Below are 23,698 nucleotides of genomic sequence, written 5' to 3'. Positions count from 1 at the left end.
GCACGTGCATTTGCCTAATTTTCTTCTTAGTGATTAATTCAAATCCATCCTCTTTTTCAGCAGAAGGTGAAAGCACAGCCCATTACTAAGGCAGAGCCAGTTGAAACAAACTGCTGGCTGTAACAAAATACTGTTACACCTGCAAAGTGACAGATTACTATTGAGACTGACAGTAACAACCCATGATAAATAAGCTTTGGAAACGTTTAGCAAATGATCTTTGGTGTCCTGTAATGGACATAGAAAGGTAAGATAGAGCACGTGCATTTGCCTAATTTTCTTCTTAGTGATTAATTCAAATCCATCCTCTTTTTCAGCAGAAGGTGAAAGCACAGCCCATTACTAAGGCAGAGCCAGTTGAAACAAACTGCTGGCTGTAACAAAATACTGTTACACCTGCAAAGTGACAGATTCCTATTGAAACTGACAGTAAACCCATGATAAATAAGCTTTGGAAACATTGGCTGTGTTAAAAATTATGATGATCCAAGACTACAGGGGTAATTTTAATATTTTCAGGAAAGCTACTAAGAGGATATTTTCATCTGTTTAGTAGAATCAGTCATGGTACTTGAGTTCTACTTTTCAGTTTCAGTAGGCATAAGAGAAATGGATGGAACTGGGAACTACATCTCGGCAAGCAAGATTCAAATTCAGCTCTTCATTCACTACAGTTCTTAATCAGGTCTCAGTTTTAGTGCCAGCATATTTGCTTTGATGTGATAGTTACTGACTCTATGATCTGTTGGGGGGATTTGTTTATCTTTTTAAAATAGGGATCATTGGTCAGCTCCCTGCTCCCAAGTTAAGTCTTTGCATAAATAGGATTTTTGATTTTCTGTGATACAGAGATTATTTAATTTTCATAATATATCTGATGTAGTTTAGTGGCTACTTGAACATTTGTCTGAATGTGTTACATTGCACCTCTACTGTGAAGTTTGTCTGTAAATGGTGCTCAATTCATGGAACCACTTGTCTCCCAGTAAGTAACAAAGGAAGATGCCTTTGGCAAACTGTTAGCCAGGCAGTTTTATGCCGTGTTCCAGTGGGTCAAATCTGAGCTGCTTTTCAGGGTATGTACTGTACACAGCTTTACAGGTGGGTGCATTCCCTGCCTGGCACGTGCACTCTGCTTGCAGCTGAGGCAGTTTGCCACTAGCAGTGCCTGCTGGGCTGTGCCTGCACTCCTGAGCGCCTGTTTGGACCACGATCCCAAAGGCAAAGCAAGGCAGACACCCCGGCTGTGTTCTCTGAACCTTGCTGAGGGACAGACTCAGCTTTGTGTTTCCCACAATTGATGGTGTTGGGAACAGCTGAGGTCAGCATATGCTGAGGGAAAACACGCCTCTGCAGTGCTCCCACCTCCCTTATTTGAGTCTGCACTAATACCTGTCCATACTTACGACTGGGGAGTTCCCATCACACTGTGGAGTTTTCCTATTGACACAGGGACTGAGCTCTCTCTCAGGCAGAGTTCCTGGAGGCTGTATGCCTCTTGCTGAGTTTCAGTGGCCACAAGTCTCTGAAATGCACTGGATGATGGCTGAGCCTGTTCTGCCCCTCCTGTGTCACTAGAGTGCTGCTCTTCTGTGTGAGGGCAGATTGGAAAAGCCACCTGCCCCTTTTCAAGGATTTGTGTATTCTCTTGGGCTGACCCCATCCATGAGGGTCACTGCCTTCCTTGGCATCCAGCAGGCAAGGCAGGAATGACACCCGGTGCATGTGTCAACACCAAGACTTTTCTTCTATTCAGCATCTGGGTTGCTTGTTTAGCCTTGGGCTGGATGCTGGTGCCAACAGAGCTGCTTACAGTGGCAGCTCAAGAAGTGCATCAAACGTGTAAGGAGACAGCCAAAGGGCTGTCAGGTTTGCTTCAGCTCCCCTTGGAGCTGAGGGTGGTGGGAAATCTGTGACACAGCCTCTCCTCACTGAATCAGTTAGCTCGGAAAAGACCTCTGAGATCATCAAGTCCAATCGATGACCAAACAGCACCCTGCCAACTAGACCATGGTACCAAGGACCGTGTCCAGTCTTTCCTTAAAGCCAGGCATGGTGACTCCACCACCCCCCTGGCAATCCGTTCCAATATCTCATCATCCTTTCTGTGAACAAATTCCTCCTCGTGTTCAACCTCAATCTCCCCTGGCACAGCTTCAGCCCGTGTCCCTCTGGTCCTGATGCTGGATGTTTCCAGGGTGCCACTGCGCGTCGCGGCCGGGAGCTGCGGCTGCGAGGGGCGGAGGAGGGAGCGGGGGCGGTGCCGGGAACACCCCGGGAGCACCCCGGGAACAGCCCCGTTCCCGCGCACCGGAAGTGACGCGCTGCGCCGTTCCCGCCGCGCTCGGTGCCCGCCATGCGGGGCCGGCGGGGCGNNNNCGGCGGCCGAGGGGCGGCAGCAGGGACAGCAGCAGGGACAGCAGCAGGGACAGGAGGAGCAGTACGTGGTGGGGCAGGTGTCGGGCAGCCTCGCCGCGCCCGCCGCCCCCGCCGCGCCCCTCGCTGGGCTCTTCCGCGCCGCCTCCCCGCCGGTGCTGGTGGCCGTGCCGGCGGTGAGTGAGCCCGGCACGGCGGTGCCGTAGCCGTGGCACTCCGAATAAGTTGTAGTATGCGAAGTAACTTCAGGGCGTTCCTGGAATTGTGTCCTTCAAGTCTGTTTCTCTTCCATTTTTTAAAGGGAAAGAAGAAAAGGAAGCGTGCAGAAGAAGGGGAGAAAGTGCCAGAAGACCAGAGCTCATCCAACGTGCAAGAACCTCCGGTAAAGGCAAAGAAGGCCAGAAAAAAGGAACGTTCAGAGGCGGAGAAAAAACTGTCACAGAGGTGAGTGACACCATTTTATAGTAAAATTAAAGCATCTAGGTTAATTGTAGTATGAGTTCGATGAAACAAGGAAGTTCTCGTCTACTACTCGTCTTCAACTTGGTGTTTAAGATTATTTTTAAGATTGTGCAAATGTTCTGTAGTTTTCCCCTGAAGGAGGAAGTAGTGCAGCTTCTTCTTAGACACTGAGTCTATGAGGTGCAAATGCCCTGCTAGAGGGCCATCAGGTCCAGCGGCTGGAGATGAAGACACGTGGATCTAGTTCTCTCTGGCTCTGGGAGATGCTGTCTAGCTGTTCTTGGCTTTATCCAGCCGAGGGGGTTTCAGCAGGAGCGAGGTGCCAGGCACAGAGCTGTCTGTGTCCTGCTGGTCCTCTGCAGTGACACAGAACCTCTCTGTGACTCTGGTCTCTTAAATACTTGAAGTGAGGTGCTTCAGAGCAGGCTGGAAGGTGCTTGCTGTACCATGCACTTTGGATAATAAACTGAACTTCATTGTAGCACAGGGCTAACCCCTCATCCTGTCCTGGGCCCATGGAACCTGTTTGCTGTGTTTGTGTCTGTATTCTTCCGAGGCTCCTTCAGATCTGCTCATTGTCCGTGCTCTTACAGCAGGTTTGGATAGAGAGAGACCTGTTAGTGCATGGCAGTATTCCAGACATTTGTTCTAAGTCTCCTGCATACTGAGAAGGATTAAATCTGTTCTAAGTTCCAACATTACTCAAAGATGATTTTTTTCCCTTCAATTTTAGAGGCTATCAAATTATTTAATTGTGAAGTATTTCCATATTACTACTGGTAAATAATGAATGCAGTATCCTGGGGACAGCAAATAGCTTTTCATGTTACTGAATAGTCAGATACATTTTTAATGCAGAATAAACAAAATAATGTGTGAAATTTTAGAGTTGAACATGCGCTTTTCATGTTACTGAATAGTCAGATACATTTTTTAATGCAGAATAAACAAAATAATGTTTGAAGTTTTAGAGTTGAACATGATGTCTTCAGATGTAAGTTAAAGGATCTTGGAGGCTTCAGTTCTTTGACCCCAAATCCCCTGGCTTTTTTCTATGAATTGTAACCTGCCTGTTCATTTCTGGTCAGAGAGAATGCTTTGGAGCAGGCAGATGAAGAGGAGGATCAAAAATTGTTTGAAAACAAAGTGAAGCAAAAGAAAAAGGCTTCTCAAGCCATCACCAAAAGTGGTGTTAATTCAGCTACGGGTGCTGCTGCAAAACAGCAAAAGAGAAAAAGGGTGGCTGATAAAGCAGCAGACAGAAGAACGGTGTTTGTTGGAAACTTGCCTGTCAGCTGCACTATTCAGGTACGTGGGTGGGTTCTGTCTGCTAAAGGAATGAAAGGAATTGCAGCAGTCCTCAGCTTGAGGTGATGTTTCCAACTGGGAAGTCACACACACTTGTTATTGGAACTGCTTTTGGGAATTGGGTGGGTTCTGTCTGCTAAAGGAATGAAAGGAATTGCAGCAGTCCTCAGCTTGAGGTGATGTTTCCAGCTGGGAAGTCACACTTGTGATTGGAACTGCTTTTGGGAACGTAGGAAATGGTTCTTGTTCTCAGAAACCATTAGAGACAATCTCTGGTTTCCTGGAGTTGCTGCAGCAGTGGATGCAGCGACTCTTTCCTCAGTAGAATTGGTCAGTTCCTTGTCAATGAAAAAATGACTGAATAATGAGAACTGCATTTACAAAGTTACTCTGCTTCTAATTTTGAATGCAAGCTTCAGATTGTTACATAAAACATGTTAAATTTATACTTTCTTCCATAGTAAGGGGCACGACTTCAGTTTTGGCAATTTGTGGAAGAAGCTGCCACAAAAAACACAGAAATAGTTACAAATTACTTGCATTTTTTTTAGTAGCCCATTAAGGGACCTCCTATAAGTAAAAGGAAAACAATGTAAGAACAGTATTACTTATAAATACTAAAAAATAATTCTCATTATCAGGTTGAAAAGTGTACTGAGTGTTTGCAATATCATCTGTTTAGGTGCTGACATCTCTTTTTAAGAAGTATGGACAAATCCAATCCATTCGCTTCCGGTCTCTGGTATGTTTTTCCCTTTAATGTTCTATAACAAAATGATTTGTTGATGTTGAAAGGCAGTAGTATTTGTGAGTCGTGTACCTTCATGAGTTCAGAAGTGGTTTGGGGTGTGTGGGTTTTGCTATTAAAAGAAGCTTGGAGATGTTAGCCCAGGAGCACCACAGATGCATTTGTCCTGTTGCAGCAGCTGATCCAGGATCAGAGCTTTATGATCTCTGAAAGTGGAGTGCCTTTGTTATTGCTGGTTTGGCTGAGGCATTGCTCACCTGTTTTTAAATCATAGTACCAAAGACACATTATTGTAAATCAGGGTACTCACTAAAATAGTTGACCATAACTCTCTTGGAACTCAAGAAACATCTCAGCCAAAGTCAAGGCAAGCTCTTTAACTCTGAGGGGTTTTTAGACCATCTCTAGGACCAGCCACTTGTGTCATTTGCTCACTGTACTGGCTATGTTGCTTTGGGTGGCCCCTGCTTGAATTCATCTTTGTCTTACAGAGAAAACTCTTTGTGATAAGTTAACTAGGCCCACCTAACTCAAGCTCTTTTTATCTTTAAGATTCCAGCAGAAGATACTGTATCCAAAAAGGTAGCAGCAATCAAGTAGGTTTCCCTTGAATTTTTTGTATTTTTCAAGGCCTAAACAATGTTTGTGTTGGTCATTAAAAGTTTGTCTGTGTTAGGTCTTTTTTATGTATTTTGTTTCATTGTCTTTTGCCATTACCTTTGTGTGTGTTAAGTTTTCTCAACAAATAATAAAGAATGCCATGTATACTTGTATATATGCCATGTATACTTGTAATTTGTTACCTGAGGTTGCATTTCTTACATTTTAGAAAGGAGGAAGATGCTAAAAGTCTTTAATTTCCGTGGATGTGTTTATGAGCTGAGGAAGGTTGCTCAGGGTGCATATAGGGGCTGAACAAGATGTACAGGGGTAGCTTGACCTGCAAGGGAAATGAAGTTGTTAGTGTGCACAGAACAAGCAGAGGCACGAGTGTGTTCAGCAGGAAGGGCCTGGGCACTGCACTGCAGCAGCAGGAGTGAAGCAGTAACGGGTCCTTCTCCCATTCCAGGCATAAGGTGCACCCAAATGCCAAGTCTGTCAATGCTTACGTGGTCTTTAAGGAAGAATGTGATGCCCAGAAGGCTCTGAAGGAGTAAGTCTCAGTTTTGTTCCTCATACCCTGTTGAAGAGGTAGTTCAGGTAGATTTATAGCTAAATTTAAACAACCTCCCCTCTTTTGCTTGAATCAGAATAAAGTGTTGTTGAAACTTAAAAGTAACTTTGCTTTTGGAATACTGCTATGCAGTGACACTGGCAATCCTTCTAAAACCTTTTATTTTTGACCACAAAAGGAATGGAACAGAAATTGCTAGTGGATTTCACATCAGAGTTGACACTGCATCTAAGACAAATTCCGTAAGTAAAGTGTGTGGCTAGAAATTCCCATTTCTGGTTTGGTTGTGGGGTTTTTATTGTTTTTGGTTGGTTGGTTGGTTTTCTCTAACAACTAACTTACTGTCCTGTCTCTTGTTTCCTTTAGCATGACAATAAACGATCTGTATTCTTGGGAAATCTTCCATATGGTAAGTCTGAAATGGATTGTTGTGCATCATTAATTTGCATTTTTGGAATGGTTGACATTAGGCTTTTTATTTCTTGGTATTAGGTGGATAAATACCTTTCACTGGAAGTAATTTTTATTTGTTAATTGTAACACCTAAAGAGGTTGTAAGTTTCTGTCCAGTTCTGCACCTTGATTTTTTCCTTTACTGTAGGTAGCACTGCATGTACTTTTAGTTCTTGTGGTTGCTCCACATTTTTTAAATAAATATGACTAAGGCCATGGCTCTCTAAACTGTTCAAGGATTACCAATTCCTGTTGGTGAACCAATTCCAAGTGATGGACAGTGATGGCTTCTCCTTTATGTGTTTTCTGTGAACTACAGGCTGAGTGACTCTGTCCAGGCAGGGCTAAAAGTGGGATTTGATGATCCTTGTGGACCAGTTTCAACTCAGAATATTCTGTTATTCCATGATTTGCTGTGCTCTGAAATTACTTCAGCAGCTTGGGCCTTTCTCAGCATGTCTAGGCCCCATTGCTGTAGTTAAACCTGTACTGTTGAGTTCAGGTTTAACCTCAGCAGAGAGATGGTTATGTCTACGTCAGGGCATTCCATGTAGTGCACCTATACAAAAAAAGAATTGCTGTAGTTAAACCTGTACTGTTGAGTTCAGGTTTAACCTCAGCAGAGATGTTTATGTCAGGGCATTCCATGTAGCGCACCTATACAAAAAAAGAAAATAATTGCATTTTTGCAATGGCACATCACATTTGTCTGCCTAGGCATGAGATGGAGAAAGGCTCATACACCCAGCCATTATCAGAATAATTGCGTAGGAGCCGTGGTTGGAAACTGAATCCCTTCTCCCCATTCAGCTAAAATTCATGGCTCAGTCAATGAACAGTTGAAGAACTGCCAGCTCAAGCTCATTATCATCAGCATTAATTCTTAGAAAGAAATTCTGGCATAAGGAGGAGCTACAAAAATGTATAGCAGAATTCTTAATTTCTACTGCGTTCCAAGCATAAATGAAACAATTTGAAAAATCTGTTTCAGTTTTTGCCTTAGTTCTTTGTGATTTATGTCATACTCTTCAGAGCTGGAGAAGCAGTAGCTGTCAGAGCAAATAGCCCTTCATAAAGCCTGTGCTGTCAGCTTGGTGGGATTTTTCTGAACCGCTGATATTTGCCTGCCTGTCCTTATTCCGTGTTGTTTGTGTCCCTGAATGGGTGGATGTGCAATAACGGGAGGTGGGCCAGGCTCTCAAAGCCGTGTGTCTCCCTGAAGAGGCATCTGTTCCCTCGTGTCCCCCGCAGACATCCGCGACGACGCCGTGCGGGAGCACTTCCAGGACTGCGGGGACGTGCTGGGAGTGCGGGTGGTGCGAGACAGGACCACGGGCCTGGGCAAGGGCTTCGGCTACGTCCTCTTCCAGGTGAGCCTTGGGCTGCTCTTCCAAACTGCACGGGGTCTGCCCTCGGAGCGTTTTTATTTTCATTTCAGTACTTCCTTGAGGTTCGCGTGTATGTAGGAAGTGAAGTGGCAGCGTTGTTGTGGAAGGTGGAAGCAGCTGGGAAGACCGGTTCTGTGGAAGCAGATAGAAAACAAAGTATTTTAGGTGTTGTACACACTGGGGTGAAAGAAGTGACTTGACCTTAAAGGGGGACAGATGAGTTAGTTTGGTACAACTTCAATGTTCTCCCATTTCTTAAGTGTCAAAGTGAGTGGAATTCTTTCCTGCAGCTGGTTTGCAGCACCTTCCTTTCTGATGCCAGTCTCCAGCCTCATTTTCCCTCAGTCCATTTCCTGCAGCCCAGTGCCTTTTTTCCCAATTTTTCCTTGTCTGTCTGTGCCTCAGACTTCTGTGTCTCATTGTAAGCTGTTTCGTAGCCTGGTTTCAAGTGTCTGTGCCTCCGTGTGGGCTGTGTGGGGGTGCTGGTGTTCCCGAGCAGAGATCTGGTGTCATTCCCTCAACAGAGCCCTGCATTGTCAGTGCTGCTTTGCCAGTTTCAGAGACAGGTAACTGTCCTCGTTGGAAAGCAGTGCTGCTCCTGAGGTGCTTGTCTGGTTTTGTAGAACACGGATGCCGTACATCTTGCTCTGAAACTCAACAACTCCGTTCTGATGGGAAGGAAGATCCGAGTGCAGCGCGTAACGGACAAGAAGAAGGAACAGAAAAGTCCAGGCCAGTCTCGTGCTCCCAAGGACAGAGCTGATAAGAAGAAGAAAAAAGAAAAGAGCTGCTCTAACGATTCTTTTGTTGGTGAAAAAGCAAACCCATTAAAGAAGAGCACAAAACCAAAAAGACTAAAAACTACTCCTAGGGGTAAATCTGGGAAAAACAAACAGTCCTTTGATAAAAAACAATCCAGTAAAAATGCTGATTAGTGTTATGAAGATGGATGTATATGAGGGTGTTTTTTATATGTGAGAGTGTCATAAATTTTGTTTGCTAATACAGCTGTTGTCCTTTGTGGTGTTTGCTCTGGGGATTTGGCTTCTCCTAGAAGGCAGCAGGAGGTGCTGCATGCTTTTATCCCCGTGTTCCAGGATTCTGTCTCCTGCTGAGGTCTTGCTGCAGAGGCTAACTGGATTCTTTTTTTGGGGTTGTGTAGGATTACCCACAATGGCTGTAGGAGAACATGACTCGCACTCTGACTGGGTCTGTGACGAAATAGAAATCGCTGCCTTGATTTGGGTGGCTTTTTTGTTGTGCGGAGAAGGGCGGTGGAGCTGGTGAAGGGTCTGGGAGCACAGGTCATGAGGAGCGGCTGGGGGAGCGGGGCACTCCCAGCCTGAGACCAGGAGCCCGGGATGGCCGCATCCCTCTGCGGCCACCTGCCGGGAGCTGTAGCCGCGGGGGCCGGGCTCCTCCCAGGCAGCAGGGGACAGGATGACACAGGCTGCAGCCTCAAGCTGTTCCAGGGGAGGTTTGGGCTGGATTCCAGGAGAAATTCACGGAGAGGGTGAGCGGACATGGGGATGGGCTGCGGGGTGGTGGAGTCACCATCCCTGCGGGTGTTTGAGGGCAGCCTGCACGTGGCAGTGAGTGTGTGACCTGCCGGTGTTGAGTCGGAGCTGGCGGCGGTGAGCGGGGCTCTTTCCCGGGATCCCGATCCCGCTCCCGCTCCCGGCGCTGCGGCCACGCCCCTCCACCCGCGCATGCGCCGGGCCCCGGCGCAGGCACTGCGGGAGGCGCCCTGCGCCGCCGCCGGCTGATGACGCGGGCGGAAGCGAGGAGGGGTCCTTCGGCCGTGCCCGCTCGCCCAAGGTGCCTGCGGAGCTCGGCGCGGCCGCGCGGCGGGAGCGGCGCGATGATGGTGGGCAGGACCAGCGCCATCGCCGCGGGGCTCTGCGGGGCGCTCTTCATCGGCTACTGCATCTACTTCGACCGCAAGAGGCGGAGCGACCCCAATTTCAAGAACCGGCTGCGGGAGCGTGAGTGTCCCGGGGCGCCCCCTCCCCTTTCCTCCCGTCCCGTCCCGTCCCGCCGCGCGCTTCCCTCCGTGCTGCTCCCGCTCCCCTCCCTCGCTCGCCGCCCGCCGGGCCGCGGCAAGCAGCACGTGCTGCCGCCGCAGCGCCGCCCCCGGGACCCCTCGGGCCAGGCCCGGCGGCTCTGCGGGCACAGCCCCGCACCCCAGAGCGGGGAGGTGCCCTCGGTGGGCAGGCATCGCCCAGCAGTGCCCTGCAGCGCTAGCCAGCATCGCCAGCCATGGCTCCGGCAGCTCCCTGGGCAGCCGGCGCCTGCCCGCCCCACGGGGGGCGGGATTTTTCCGCTGGCTCCTCTGAATCCCCCGTGCCTCAGCTTAAGGCCGTTTTCTCTGGTGCCCTCGCTGCAGGCGTGGCGGAGGAGCGTGACCCAGCTCACAACAGCCTCCCGGCCAGGCTCATCCCAGCGCAGAGCGTTGGCCGTAGCTGTTGGGGAGCCTGTGGTCTCTGCCCATGCTTGGCTCAAATTCACCTCCCCCCGCCTTTTCTCCTGTCCAGTCTTGCTCTCCTACAGGCTCAGCAGTGCTGTTGTAGCCGCCACGTTTATTTTTTTGTGTTTGGAAGACAAGCAGGTAAATCTGTGATGTCTCACAGTGAAGCCGTTGCTGTGGTGAGGCCGGGGTCGTGGCAGCCCTCAGGTATTTCATCAGCTGCATTCTAAACCCTCCTGGCAGCCCTGCCCTTGGCTTCCAGGGTAAGAATGAATGCCAGAGAAAACTGTTGATTAATCCAAGATGTGGAGCTCTTCCCCCATGGCTCTTCATTATTTCACATCTTCAACATTGATTTGAACACTTCAATAATCAGTGAGGGTTTGATGCAAATGCAGGCATGAGTGCTGAAGGAACACCAATGAATCATGAGGTGATTCTTTTTATACTGAGTTATTTCTGTCAGGGCAATGTGTATAGCATTCCTTTGGTAACTAATCTGGAGATAAGAAGTTATCATTAAGGTAAATTTTCCTGGCAAGTAAACATGATGTGATCAGCAGTTTCATGGATGGAAAAGTCAATAACTAGGTTGAAAATTAGTATTTACCTGATAGCATAGCATGAAATGTAATTTAACGGCTTTGGTTCTACCAGAGAAAACCGTTGATTAATCCAAGATGTGGAGCTCTTCCCCCATGGCTCTTCATTATTTCACATCTTCAACATTGATTTGAACACTTTAATAATCAGTGAGGGTTTGATGCAAATGTAGGCATGAGTGCTGAAGGAACACCAATGAATCATGAGGTGATTCTTTTTATACTGAGTTATTTCTGTCAGGGCAATGTGTATAGCATTCCTTTGGTAACTAATCTGGAGATAAGAAGTTATCATTAAGGTAAATTTTCCTGGCAAGTAAACATGATGTGATCAGCAGTTTCATGGATGGAAAAGTCAATAACTAGGTTGAAAATTAGTATTTACCTGATAGCATAGCATAAAATGTAATTTAATAGCTTTGGTTCTGCCTTCATGGACTGAATTTTCCTGGCCAGTGTTTTGCTTAGCAGTGCATTAATTCCACTTTCCAGAATTTCCTCCACAGCAAATTTTGTCTGCCAAATCTTTCAGCTTCAGGCCCTCGCTCCTGTGTAGGATTTTGGGCTCACACCTCTCGTGTGTGTTCCAAGTCCTCTTTTCCCTGCAGTGCAAGTCATTAGTTGGGAAGTTTTAGTGCAGTTAACTGGTGTGTGCTGGATTTGCACAAGCAAACTTGATTTTTGGCAACATCATCAGCCATGAGGTGTCTTTATGATGCCAAATGTGCAGTAGGAGAAGCACCAAATTATGTAAGGATTTTGCAGTAGTACCAAAAATTATTTTTGGATTCCAGGTTTCCATAACCTGAGTCTGTATCCAGTCATGTTCTGAATAAACCTTAGAACTGCTCTGATTAAGAGTTGACATTAACTTTGAAGTGGAAAACAAATGCATTTTGGTTTGGTAGGAGGTCACGGTTGTCATTTGGGGTCTTCATTGTAGAACTTCAAGTCCTTGCAGGTGATGCACTGGCCTGCATTTAGTTGCAAGTCTCTGTTTAATTTGTTTTGGTTGTTTCTGGTAGTGTAACAGATTATTTGGTATGGATGCTTCAGCAGTGGTGCCAGGGATCTGGGTATTACAGCACTTTTACTGCTGGGTGGACAGGAGGGCTTGGGCTGCAGAGTACTTGACCAGGAAAGGTTCAGAGCAGCAGCCAGCTGCAGTTCTATGTACAGATGTTGTGCAGTAGTGGGGATGGGGATGGAAGGCTTGCAGAAACCACCTTCACAGCACATCTTTTCCAGTAACCTTCTCAGGGTAAGATCCTCTTTCAGCCTCTGTGATGCCGTGTCACCAGAATTTGGGAAGGACAAGAACCTCACGTGTCAGTGAATTGCCCGTTGTATTGCAGAGGCTTGTCATAAAAATGAGGTGGCCAGATTTAGGTTTCTGGGAAAAAGATTTCTTGGAAGTTTCTGGAAGGCTTATAGAACTACTGGACTTGGATTTTCCACATGTTTTAATTTTACTTAGCAGGCTTTGTGGGTAGACGTTTTGTTGGGTTATTTTTTTAGGTCTTGTTGCTAGTTTGGGGGGGCACGTCCATATTTAGTCTTGGGACCAAAAGATAGCAAAGCTATAAACATCTGTAGCTGCTGAGCTTCCCAGGCTGTATTTTATTAATAAAATAATTCAGGTATGTTACTATTTGCCTTCTTGAATGACTAAAACAGAAGTGCTCTGATTTAAAATACAGACACACATCTTTGTTCAGAGACAGCCAGAATTTCTGAATTTTGTCCAAGAGCACCTTCTGCCTGGACAGCAGAGCGAGAGGAGGGCAGTAGGCAGACTTCACTGGTGGGAGCTGAAAATGCAGGTGGCTTTTTGGGTTTTCTGCTCCTTTGGGGGGCTGGTTGGAAGCTGCTGGGGCTGCTCAGGGCCTTTGCAGCCCGTGCCAGCAACACAGCTCCTCCACTGGTTCTCTTTTGGAGCTGTGCCTGCAGGACCTGCACTGTGACAGCTGCAGTGTAGCCTTGTGCTTTGCATGCACTGCATTTCTGGGGTAATAAAGATGCAGTCTACAAAAGATTGCCTTTCCCTTTTCAAAATGGGATTATCTCTTTAGAATAGAAGGAAGTGTTTCATTTTCGTGGAGGTCCCTGAGGGAAAACAAAATCCAGGTGGGGGGGTTAGGTGTAGGGTGGGTTCTTTTGCTTACTTGTTTTTTGAGGATTCCCCCCCAAAGCCATTGCTTTTTTGCTTGTCATACTACAAATGTAACTTCTGGTTGTTATTTCAAAGATACTTTGAAACTAGTGTTTCTTCCCAACCAGTATGGGAAGAATTCATAAATATCCTTTAGAGTTACTTGGATTTTTTTCTTGTTTTAGCTAGTGAACTTTTAAAGAGTCTGTAAAAAAGTATTAAGAGGGAAGAAAAGTTCCATAGTAGTCAGGTTTGAAGGATTTCATAGATAATTTTTCAGATTTAAAATCTTTGTGATTCTTTATATTCCTTCACTATTTTCAGGTTAAAATTATTTCAAATCTGTCTTCAGTGCTCAAAAGCTTTAATTAGTTCCAGTTACCAGCCTGTCTTTTGTTTTGTTCTTTATTTCAGAATGCTTAACCTGGTGATTGATACCTTTTACATATTTTAAGAAGAAGGTATCATAGTCATGCCAAGAAAACACAATTTTCTCCTCAAAATGTTGTACAAATGTTAAGCTGTTCCTCTCTGTATTTCTTTCTGGTGTTTTTGCTGAATGCACTACAGCTACAATGTGGCTTGTTTTGATAGTAAAACATTTCAAATATTAATTTTTTAAAAATTTAATCTTTACGATTTTATCTATTATCAAAACTTGTTTGCCTATCAGTGCAATTTAAAGTTTATGCAAATTAATGCTTCTGAAAAGTTGGAGTGAGCTAATTGTGAATTACTGATTCAAGATAAATTCTTTAATATTGAAAACCTCCAAAATTATTAAATTGTAATAGGCTACAGTTCTATCCAGCATGTTTTTCCATCTACAGTGTAAATTAACATACACAGATCAGTTAATTGTAGAAATCTGGGTGCTAATTGTTATTAAGATGGTGTATTAAGGTAAAAGTTCCATCTAGTTAGAATGTGAACTCCCTTGCTATAAAGAACACAATCTTCTCAGTAAATGCCACATGTTAGGTTATCACTATACTAGGGAATTGTATTCCTGACTGTCTTCACCTTGTGGACAATTGAAAATTTTTAATTACCATGTAAAACTGCTAATCATATTTGGAAGTATTTCCAGCTTGTAAAATTGTATCAAAAGAAAAATCAGGGCTGTGTGACAGTTGTTTTCTAAGCAGAACTGAGGACAAAGAGTGGAAGGACAGTTTAGCCATAGGCTGTATTCAGAGGTTTTAGTGGTGTAACTATTTCAGTTGATGAACTGAAAATTTACATAAATGATTATTCCAAGGAAATTGCCAGCATAATTTGTATAATTATTCTTTCTTGTATGAAGAACTGCTACTATAAAGATATCTTTATACCTGCCTAGCTGCATTAAAAGCAACTTTAATTTTAATGACATTAGTTTTGCTGAAGTGGTACAGCTTCATGTAGCAGACCAACTTTTTGCCTGTCGGTAGGCAGTTAAATCTGTAAATGTTTGTTCCATCTGTAAATGTTTGCTTTCCTCAGGTTTCAGAAATGTATGCTTTAGTATTGCTGCTGCTGAGGGATGGTGAGACTGCCACTTATTAACTAGTTCCCAAGTCTTTGCTGTAAAGGAGCTGAGAAAGTGCACTGTGTGTATCTGCTGTGGCCTGCTGAAGTTCCCCTTCCTTGGTGGTTGGTGCACTGTGCAGTTCAAAACTACATAGCCTGACTTACAGACAGTTCTTCTGTGGCTTATTGTTAGAAGGCATGTGGATAATTCCTGTATTACTCTAATTCTCTTTGCTTCTGTGTGCCTGCAGTGCACGAGGTGAGGTGTGCTGGCCTGCACAGCTGGTTTTTGCTGTAGCCCTCAGGAGAAGAATTCCCATTTTGGGCTGCTGCTACTGCCAGCCCTCATTAGACCTCTAAATGATGCTCTGTTGCACTGAGTGGGTTGCAGTCTTCTGTTCAATCTTTAGTATTTGGAATACATTACCAGTTTCTTCTTTTGAAAAGGACTTTGATTTGTTCATGGTTTCAGACTATAAGCTGAAGGGCTTTTTAATTGCAAATTGAAAATAAAAGATGTTTTTATTCTTACAGGAAGGAAGAAACAGAAGCTTGCCAAAGAGAGAGCAGGACTTTCCAAGGTAAGACTGTTCAATAATGTAGTGCTGTTTTGAAAGATGTTTCACTTGCATTATTTGTAAGATTTATTTAAGGATTTGTTTTACAAACAAATGTGCAGGATTACAAACAGTTCTGTAAATATGCAGTCTTTAGGTATTCTTAATGCCCAGAAATAATTGTATAGTTGTTCCTTTTTTTGTGTCAGAGGAGTTACATAAGAAAGTACAACATTCACTGTGTGGTTTGATGGTGTTTTCTCTCTTTGTAATATGAACAAGGACTTTTCAGATGTAAAATTATTGATGGGATACACTTATAACTGAACTTGATAGGTTGTTTTGCAATAAATATTTTATTTCCTTTTCAATATTACCAATGGATCCTGAAAGAAAATATAAGATTTCTCTTAAACAATTGCAAGAAGTACAGTTGTTATAAACATAATACACCTTAGAGTTTATATTTGCTCCTAAATGATGTACTTAATAAACTGAGTAGAGGTATTTCATCTGTCTCTCTACAGATTTGTGATGTAGTGTTATAAGACCTGAATCTGATTTTCAAAAACATTCTGAGTATGTTTAACTTAGTGGTGGCACTTGTTTTTTTGCCAGTGTCAGTGTAACAATAGGGTTGTGTGCATGTTTAGTTTCAACTGAGAATATTTTCTGCTAACTTTTTATTAGCTGGTGTTTAAGGGCTGATTTAACTTTTACTCTGTGTGTTTATAGTTGCCTGATCTGAAAGATGCTGAAGCAGTTCAGAAGTTTTTTCTTGAGGAGATTCAGCTTGGAGAGGAATTACTAGCTCAAGGTAATCATATTTTTTTTTCCAAAGGGTAAGTTGTAAAGTAATTTTTCTCTACCTTTGTTAGAAGATGATTTTTATACACCAAGAAATTCTGGGGAATCATATTCATCTAAGGAAATCTGCTTATTTGTTTCTAACCTTATGTGTTCAGAAAGTCGATCAAGGAAGGAGAAGATCTTCATGTGGATTGATTCACCGTAATTTAATCCACTCTTGGTGTATGTTTTATGTAAATATGTTAGAGTGTGGAAGATGGTTGATTTCAAAACATTTAATTTGTCATACAGGTGAATATGAAAAAGGTGTTGATCACTTGACCAATGCCATTGCTGTGTGTGGGCAGCCGCAGCAGCTACTACAAGTTCTACAGCAGACTCTTCCACCACCAGTGTTTCAAATGCTTCTAACTAAGCTCCCTACAATAAGCCAGGTATGTGAAACATTCCCTGTTGGTCTGGTTTGGAAAAAATTTAAATACTTACTTTATCCACTGCACCAGTCTCGAGTATCAGGTTTTGTAATCTGTTAGGTTTTTTATATGTTCAATTAGATTAAAAGAAGCTTTTTTTTCACCTGAGTTGTTAAAAAGTGAATATGAAAATCATCAGGTAGCATTAATAGCGCCCAGGATAAAATAGAAACACAAAACTTCTCTTGTGTATAGGGTATGCTAAGCTCTTGAAGTAGAGGCATGTGACCACAGCTCTGGTACTGTAAGGGGATCCAGTGTTTCCCAAATACAAGCTGGGAGAATTGGAAAACAGTAATTTTGTTGCACTGGGTCTTGAGAGGGATTTTTAAAATTCACATTTCTACAAGTGTGTGTAAGTGCTATGGAAGCTCATAAAAATGAATCTGTTGCTTTTGCTACCCTATTGCTTCTGGGGACAGCTTTAGACACAAGATGTTAACTAGCACCAGAACCCCTGACAATTTTGGAAGCTTGGGAGTGTCCCTGATGATAAAAGCATTTCCAGCTCTGTATAAAATGCCCTCCTGTTTCAGTCTGAGTACAGAGTGGGTGAGGTTAATGTGCCTGCAGGTGAGTCTGTGACATAAATGATATGTTTTATGTTCTTGAAAGTACAAGGGCACTCCCTAACAGTGCCCCTGACATAAAGCAGAGACTCAGTGCTGGGCATCAGTTGGCTCTTCTTGCAGCTCAGACATGGTTACATTTCAGGTAAAGGTCCATGTAGTCAGTGGTAACACTGGAAAGTGTCAGGTATGCAAGATGTAAGAGTTGGGGAAATGATTGAACAAAAATGTTTCCTAAGAGAACAGTGCCAGAAATCACACAGAGGTCATGACTTGAGGTTGATAGAATATTGTTTATCTGACTTTAGCTTCATTACTGTTTGTAATTTCTGTGGAACTGACTTCAAAACTTTATTCAAATAGATTGCCATTTTTAACTTTAATCAGTTTGTTCAGTAATTACACTGCTTAATGTTCAGTGTAAAATTACATTGCTTGATAATCAATTGCCTACTGTCAATTTTATGTAATTGTGAATGAGTTTTTCTCCTTCTTACAGAGAATTGTAAATGCACAGTGCTTGGCTGAAGATGATGTTGAATGAGGTCACACCACAACGGGGGGAAAAAAGTTTTCTTACCCCAGAAGATGAGCATCAGTAGGGGGATAAAGGGGCAAACATAGTAGTTAATGGACTGTGTACCACATCGGGTTCTACCAGAGTTAAAATTAACTTTGTGTAGGTGGGTTTCGCAGGATTTTATTTATTATCCCAGTGAAAAGTGTATTTTGATAAGAATTCATTTTATAAATACACTGTGTTGAGTTATCAAAGTATCACTAACTTCATTATTATTAAAATACGCAGTTGTAATGTTGTACATATGCAGACATAAAACTACGACCTATTAAAAGCCCAATGCTCATTTTTGAAAAGACGAAGTTATGGCAATAAAGATTTATCTGCACTTGTGTGTCCCTATAGCACTACTTTAAAATTCAGAATATTTGGGTGTCAGAGCAAACAATCTAAAAATGACAACATTAAAATATATTTTTAATGTTACGGCTGGTCTTCCAATACTTTTAATGAATTTTAAATCTTTGTGTAATTTCCTGAGAAAATAAATATATGATTGATCGAACAGTAACATATCACCTTAAAAGGAGATGCAGATCACAGTGGTAAGAGGTGACTGGCTGCAGAATGGCGAATCCATTTCTGTCAGGAACAAAAATATGTAAAGTGATCAATTCAAAATTGCTGGCAAACTTGAAAGCTCTATTAACACAGATGTCTGAAACAAAGCTGTTTAGAATAGAACCTGGGCACATTTTAAGAGCACTAAGGTTGGGGTTTTTTGGAAAGCTTAAAATGTTGCAGGATAGACAATTGGCATTTCAGTCTGTAGTCTTCAAGACCATGGCAAATCTCAACAGTCTTCTAAAGGCATTTGCCTTAAAAAAAATTACACTGATAAGGTAAAACAATTATATCCCATGGGTAAATAGCAAAAGCTAATGGAATTAGGTGTTGTACAATTTCAATATGGTGTGGTGAATTTTCCTTTGCCAATGAAAGGAAGACAGATACTATACAGCAGGCTCAAGTGAGAAGGAGAAGGGTACTTACAAAAGGAAGTTTTTAATGGGTAGGATTTTCTAAATGTCAAAACAGACTGGCTTCTGCTGTTCTCTGGGTTTGTGCTATCAGCACCCAGGTGGCAGAAGAAACAAATTAAAAACATCGCTTTATCTTTTGGCACAGTGACTGATTTTTAACTTGAGGAGAATGCTTTGAGGTATCTTTCAGACCAGCTGACAGTACTAATGATACTGCTAGAGTAAGGTATTAGGTGGCATAATCTTGTAGAAGTAAGATACATTAAGAGCACTCTAGCCAACTCTGTCTCATTTCAGCCTGGTACAAGTTTCTTCAAAGGCAGATTCTCTTCAGTGGTTCAGGAATTGCCTCACAGGATTTTTGGAGTAGTTGATGTAGATAGTTGATGATGATCTAGCAGTCAATACCTGGGTTTGGGAATAGAAGTGGCTCTTACTGAGTCATTCTGCTGAGATGGTTTGCTATGGAATAGGTATTTTCCTCTTAAACCCTTGAAAACATTATTTCCAAAGATTTGAAGTGCTGTTGAAATTTTCTGTAATGTGATAAATACTGAACTTAGTGGCTGGTATCAACAAACATGTCTTAAACTACTGCATGTAGTTTAATCCTTGTGCTTGAATTGTTCAGGCAGCATAAGGTAAAAGTAAAACGTAGCAGCCATATTCTTCAGGGGACAATGGCCAGCGTGCTCTTTTCCTTTTAATTTATTTTACAGGGACAAAGTTATTTTGCACTTAATAAAAATACAGAAGGTTCTGATTTTAATGAGGCTTTTTGAAGGAGTTCTTTTCTCTTCTAACCCTTAAAAGTACAAAGTAGGAATTTGTAAGACAGAACTGTTAGCATATTTACCTTCTGTTTTGCTGGTAACTTCAGCCTGTCTTTTTAGTTCAGCTTTTAACATTGTTCTAAGGTGAATAAATCTTCTGTTCTGTCTTGAAAAACAAACCCAAACAGCACAAGACAAAAGTAGCAGCCTTCTGTCAAACCTGAGCATTTTTCTCCACTCTTTGGTATAACGATGACAATTTGAATTCACATTTTAGCTTACAGCAAAGCTCTCCTGAACAGTGTTTCAGCAAACCTGGGTGTCAATTCTGATTTTGATGGAAGGCTTGGTGACAGTCTGATTATATCTATAAATGGTATTTGCTGTAATAAGCATTATAGACACACATATTGCTCTAACATTTTTCATTTTCTTGAGCCTGCAAAATTAGATGCAAACAAAATTGAAGACAGCATAGGTTTAAATGTAGCCTTAAATGCAAATTTGTTCTCATATCTAATAACACAGAAGTACCTAGTTAGTAAGAGCCAGAGCAAGCTCTGATACCTGTTTTGAATGCCTTGGACTAATAGAGTGGAATGCTGAATCCTTTTAACAAGACTTGAATTTTTTTCTTCTCCCCAAATGTCCCAGTGAAGCTAACATTGTAATTGTGAAGACTTGGAAGATATTGTCTAGAATGCAAATTTCCTGTTGCTCCAAGAGCAGCAGGCTGACAGAGGTGTAGCTAAGCACACACAGTCCACACACGTTTCAGACTCAAGCAAAGACACTGCTTTCACACACCAGCAAAGTGCACGTTATCAGAAACATGGTGGTAATGATGGATGTTTCTGCATCAGCAGTAGTAATGCCATTGCATTAGCTGTGCATAGTGCTGTACGTTTCTTTTCACTTATGCCAATAAAAAAGTGTGGAAGTAATCCACAGCTCCAGTTGTGGATTTGCTGCTATGGGGCTCACAGCTGCTGGAGAATAAATCGATAATCTTACTTTACTGCAGGTTAAACTACTGGTCCTTCTCCCAGAAAGAACCATCTTCCCTTCTGTGCTTCTCCAAGAAAAAGGCACTTGTTTTCAGCACTAAAAGGATTTCTTATAAAGAAACTGAGAGGTCTGTTAGTTTTATGTTGGGAAGTCTTCTGTCCTCGGTTATGAGTTTCTTAGGCAGCTTTTATAGAAAAACCCCACCCAGCAAGTTTCATTATCATGCAGGACTACCTTTGATGTCTCACATTTAAGTTTTCTAGATAATGGAATCAAATCCAAAACCAGAGTGGTCAGGCACACACTGAATCATCTGGCACTAATTTCCTTTCCCTGGGGGCTGACACAATATTATTGTTGCCCTTAACATGAAAAATGGAGAAGTCCCAGCCCTGCTGTGTAGGAGGCCAGCCAGCCATCATCAAAGTAAAGCTCCAGCTATTTATGCACTCAGAAGAATCTTTCTAAAGTTTCATTTGTACATCTGTTGATGGTGTGTTTAAAGTCCCTTAGGCTGAACAGTGGCCCTACATGACTGTTGTGTTACAGTTAACATGAGTTAAACATCAAGGGAATCTTTGAAGTGGTCACTAAGTGCTTTTAGTGATTGTTTCAAAGGCATGTTGTGCTGCACACCCATGCTTCTGTGTTTTTAAATGTATGGACATAAAAAGGGCTGATGTAAAAAGTACAAAAAAAATTCTTCAAGGTTTCTGTTGTACCCAAGTTTTGATTTGGTTTTTAGTTTGTGTGTTTACACTGACCAGCATAGCTTACAGTATTCCGTAAGCCTGTTGCAATGAGCTGAAACTTGTGCTTAATTCATGAGGACTGGGCTAGCTTTCATCAGAGGCCCTCTGGAAACTGAACTAGTCTGGGTAACAGGACTTGTTCTGTGCATTTGTACCAAACTCAAACTTCCCAAAGAAAATGGGGATGTCTAATGCTGTTCTCACAGGGCAGAGTTCGCCAGATCCGGTGTAAGAATGAAGCTGTAGAAAACAAGTGGCCCTTCAGTGTTATTTTTTGTACCAAACTGTCCAACATGCTGGCACTAGATAATGGGCCGCTTCTTCCAAGTACAATGGCTTCCATGTGTTCATGAAAAGAAAATCCAGGTTCTCTCTTCTTTCCCTGCAGTAGGGGCTAGTTTTAAAGAATATTTACTGGACATCTTTTGATGAGCTCACTGCCCTGCTTTCCAATCATTCCGGTAACATAGTCCTTAACTCTTAAAGGCCTCTGAGCTATAAGCTTTTGACTCCAGGCACACATTTCCTCTTCCTGCTGCAGAAAGGTCAGGTCTGCCTTTAGCAGGTTCCCAGATGGATGTTCTGCAGTGCTCACTCACAATTTCATTATTTCCCTTGCACCTTCAGATATTCTCAACTCATCTTTGGGATGAGAGGGTAGATGCCCATGGTGGGAAAGTTGCTTAACAGAGTGAGTGTTGCAGCTGGCACAGTGTTGCTGCAGCCTATGGATCTCTTGCGATGCTCCATGCTGCAAGGCAGCTGTGAGTGGCTTTTGTGTATGAAATTTCTAGTGTGCATGGAGGTAGAAGACAGATGAAGTCAGATGGTTCTGCCTCTTTGCATGTTGGACCCTTACAGCTAAAAACGCATTTGGTCACAGTCATTTACTTGAGCAGGTCTTAATCTAAACAGCAGAGGGCAGTTTTGCACACACATTTTGTGCAAGCTCACGCTGCAAAATCCTAATTTTCAGAATCTTCCTGTCTGGTGAGGTGATGCAATGCAGCTTTTTGTCCAGACAGATTTGGTACACTGTGTAAGACAGGCTCAGTGGAGCAGCAGTGGAATGTGTTTCTACTGATAATACCTGATTTTGGCTTTTTAAAATCCTGTGTGTTTAAATTGTGATGTCATGATTAGGAGGATTTCCCTCTTTCTCTCCATCCCTCAATACAAACTAGGTAAATAGATAAGCCAGCTGCATTGTACACCTTAAACTCTGCAACAAAATGCAACCACATCTGATTGCCAGGCATGCAAGAGAAGTTTTCCCCTGCCCAGCTGTGATTATTCTGGGTGAGCTTTGCTGCCTGGAGTGAAAGGAATGCATCTTTCACGGTTAACTGCAGGAGGGGTAGAAGTGAAATCTGCATCTTGAGACTTCACCTGGAGTTGGACTCTGCCTGTGATGGGCCATGTGAGGAGAGACAGACAAAAAAATAAAGATGCAAGATATTATAGTTGGTGACAGGATACATTTTCAATGCTGGTTGAATTTCAGCTGATGTTGACCAAATATATTCACCCCATAGTGATCCTGCAGCTGACATGAAGTGAGCTGATCTCATACTTTGTCTCTCTCATGCCTTGGAGGCAGCTGTTTGCCTTGTAGTGGCACCCTGGCTCAAAACTGAATCTTTGCTCCTACATCTCAAAAGTGTTTTTTCTCTGCTTCCTGGTCTTTGTTTGTGGGAGGGTAAAGTGTATGTATGCTATACAAGTAAATGGAAATTTTCCACCCTTGCAGCTGTCAATCAGCATTTTTCCAAACATTCAACGTGTTAGTAAGAAATTCTTCAAAGTCTGCTCAACACATGACAACATCTAGAGAAAGCTGTTTAATAAAAGATATTGTGTGAAAACCATGCTTCTTCTCTTTCCATAGCTCACTATGGCCATGTTACACCCTGTAACATAGCTTGGAAGATACAGAAATTTGCTGTAAAAAAACAGTATTTGCCTGTTTTGGCATGTGTGTAAAAGAACATTTCCCTGGAGCTCTGAAACATTAGCTGGTTAGCATCTCTTGTTGTATTTAATATTATTTAACGAGAAATAATGTACATTCAGCTTTGATGATTAAAATTACAATGATTATTGCATGAATTTGTGAATTATAATGCAGTGACTAATTAAATGGAGAAATGAAGAAAAGGGATTCTTGAGCAAGCATGTTCTTGGAGAAACTCTCCCTTGTTGTTTTTAATTGATAGTACACACCTAATCAGTTCATAGCAGTATTTCATTACTGGTGGGAAGAGTCTGGTTATGATGAAGATTTACTTTCACCACTGATATAACACAGCCTGGTCCTGTAGGTTACCATGAGGAAGACTGCCAGCTTCTAGCACTGAGGATGTGGAAGTTTTTGCCTATATAAAGAAGGGAAGCCCCATCTGACCCCAGGTTACAGCCTCCATATTTATTGACTTCAGAGTGTTTACTATAATGACACCTGAATTTGCATAATCATGAGGGGTTGCTATTTGGTTTATGTTTCACTTGTTTTTATCTCTCCATTTAAAGGTTTGAGCTTTAACATCAGGTT

At 42.8% G+C, this 23,698-nt stretch overlaps 2 protein-coding genes and 1 non-coding gene across 3 annotated transcripts; all 3 read left to right on the top strand.

Moving 5' to 3' along the window:
• The first annotated feature begins 2,356 nt into the window (after positions 1 to 2,356).
• On the top strand, positions 2,357 to 8,916 carry RBM34 (RNA binding motif protein 34). Its single transcript, XM_039707666.1, is given in 11 exon segments — positions 2,357 to 2,407; positions 2,409 to 2,552; positions 2,678 to 2,820; positions 3,927 to 4,146; positions 4,829 to 4,888; positions 5,447 to 5,490; positions 5,964 to 6,047; positions 6,247 to 6,310; positions 6,435 to 6,477; positions 7,773 to 7,891; positions 8,533 to 8,916. Coding segments are annotated over 11 exon segments (1,284 nt in total). The 3' UTR covers positions 8,845 to 8,916.
• Positions 8,917 to 9,671: 755 nt separating this feature from the next.
• On the top strand, positions 9,672 to 18,057 carry TOMM20 (translocase of outer mitochondrial membrane 20). The gene is made up of 5 exons (XM_039707161.1): positions 9,672 to 9,894; positions 15,177 to 15,223; positions 15,935 to 16,016; positions 16,301 to 16,443; positions 17,551 to 18,057. Exons 1-5 carry the CDS (start codon positions 9,675 to 9,677, stop codon positions 17,593 to 17,595), a joined length of 537 nt encoding a protein of 178 aa, XP_039563095.1. The 5' UTR covers positions 9,672 to 9,674; the 3' UTR covers positions 17,596 to 18,057.
• LOC120501502 lies at positions 10,596 to 10,734 on the top strand. Its single transcript, XR_005627313.1, has one exon. It is a non-coding gene; the product is annotated as a small nucleolar RNA SNORA14 (small nucleolar RNA).
• Positions 18,058 to 23,698: the final 5,641 nt, after the last annotated feature.

The sequence above is a fragment of the Passer montanus genome, unplaced genomic scaffold (assembly GCF_014805655.1).
Source record: "Passer montanus isolate IOZ18808 unplaced genomic scaffold, ASM1480565v1 scaffold2, whole genome shotgun sequence".
NCBI classification, from domain to species: Eukaryota; Metazoa; Chordata; class Aves; order Passeriformes; family Passeridae; genus Passer; species Passer montanus.
The sequence above is the reverse complement of the archived record's forward strand: the minus strand, read 5'-3'. Positions and strand labels throughout refer to the sequence as shown.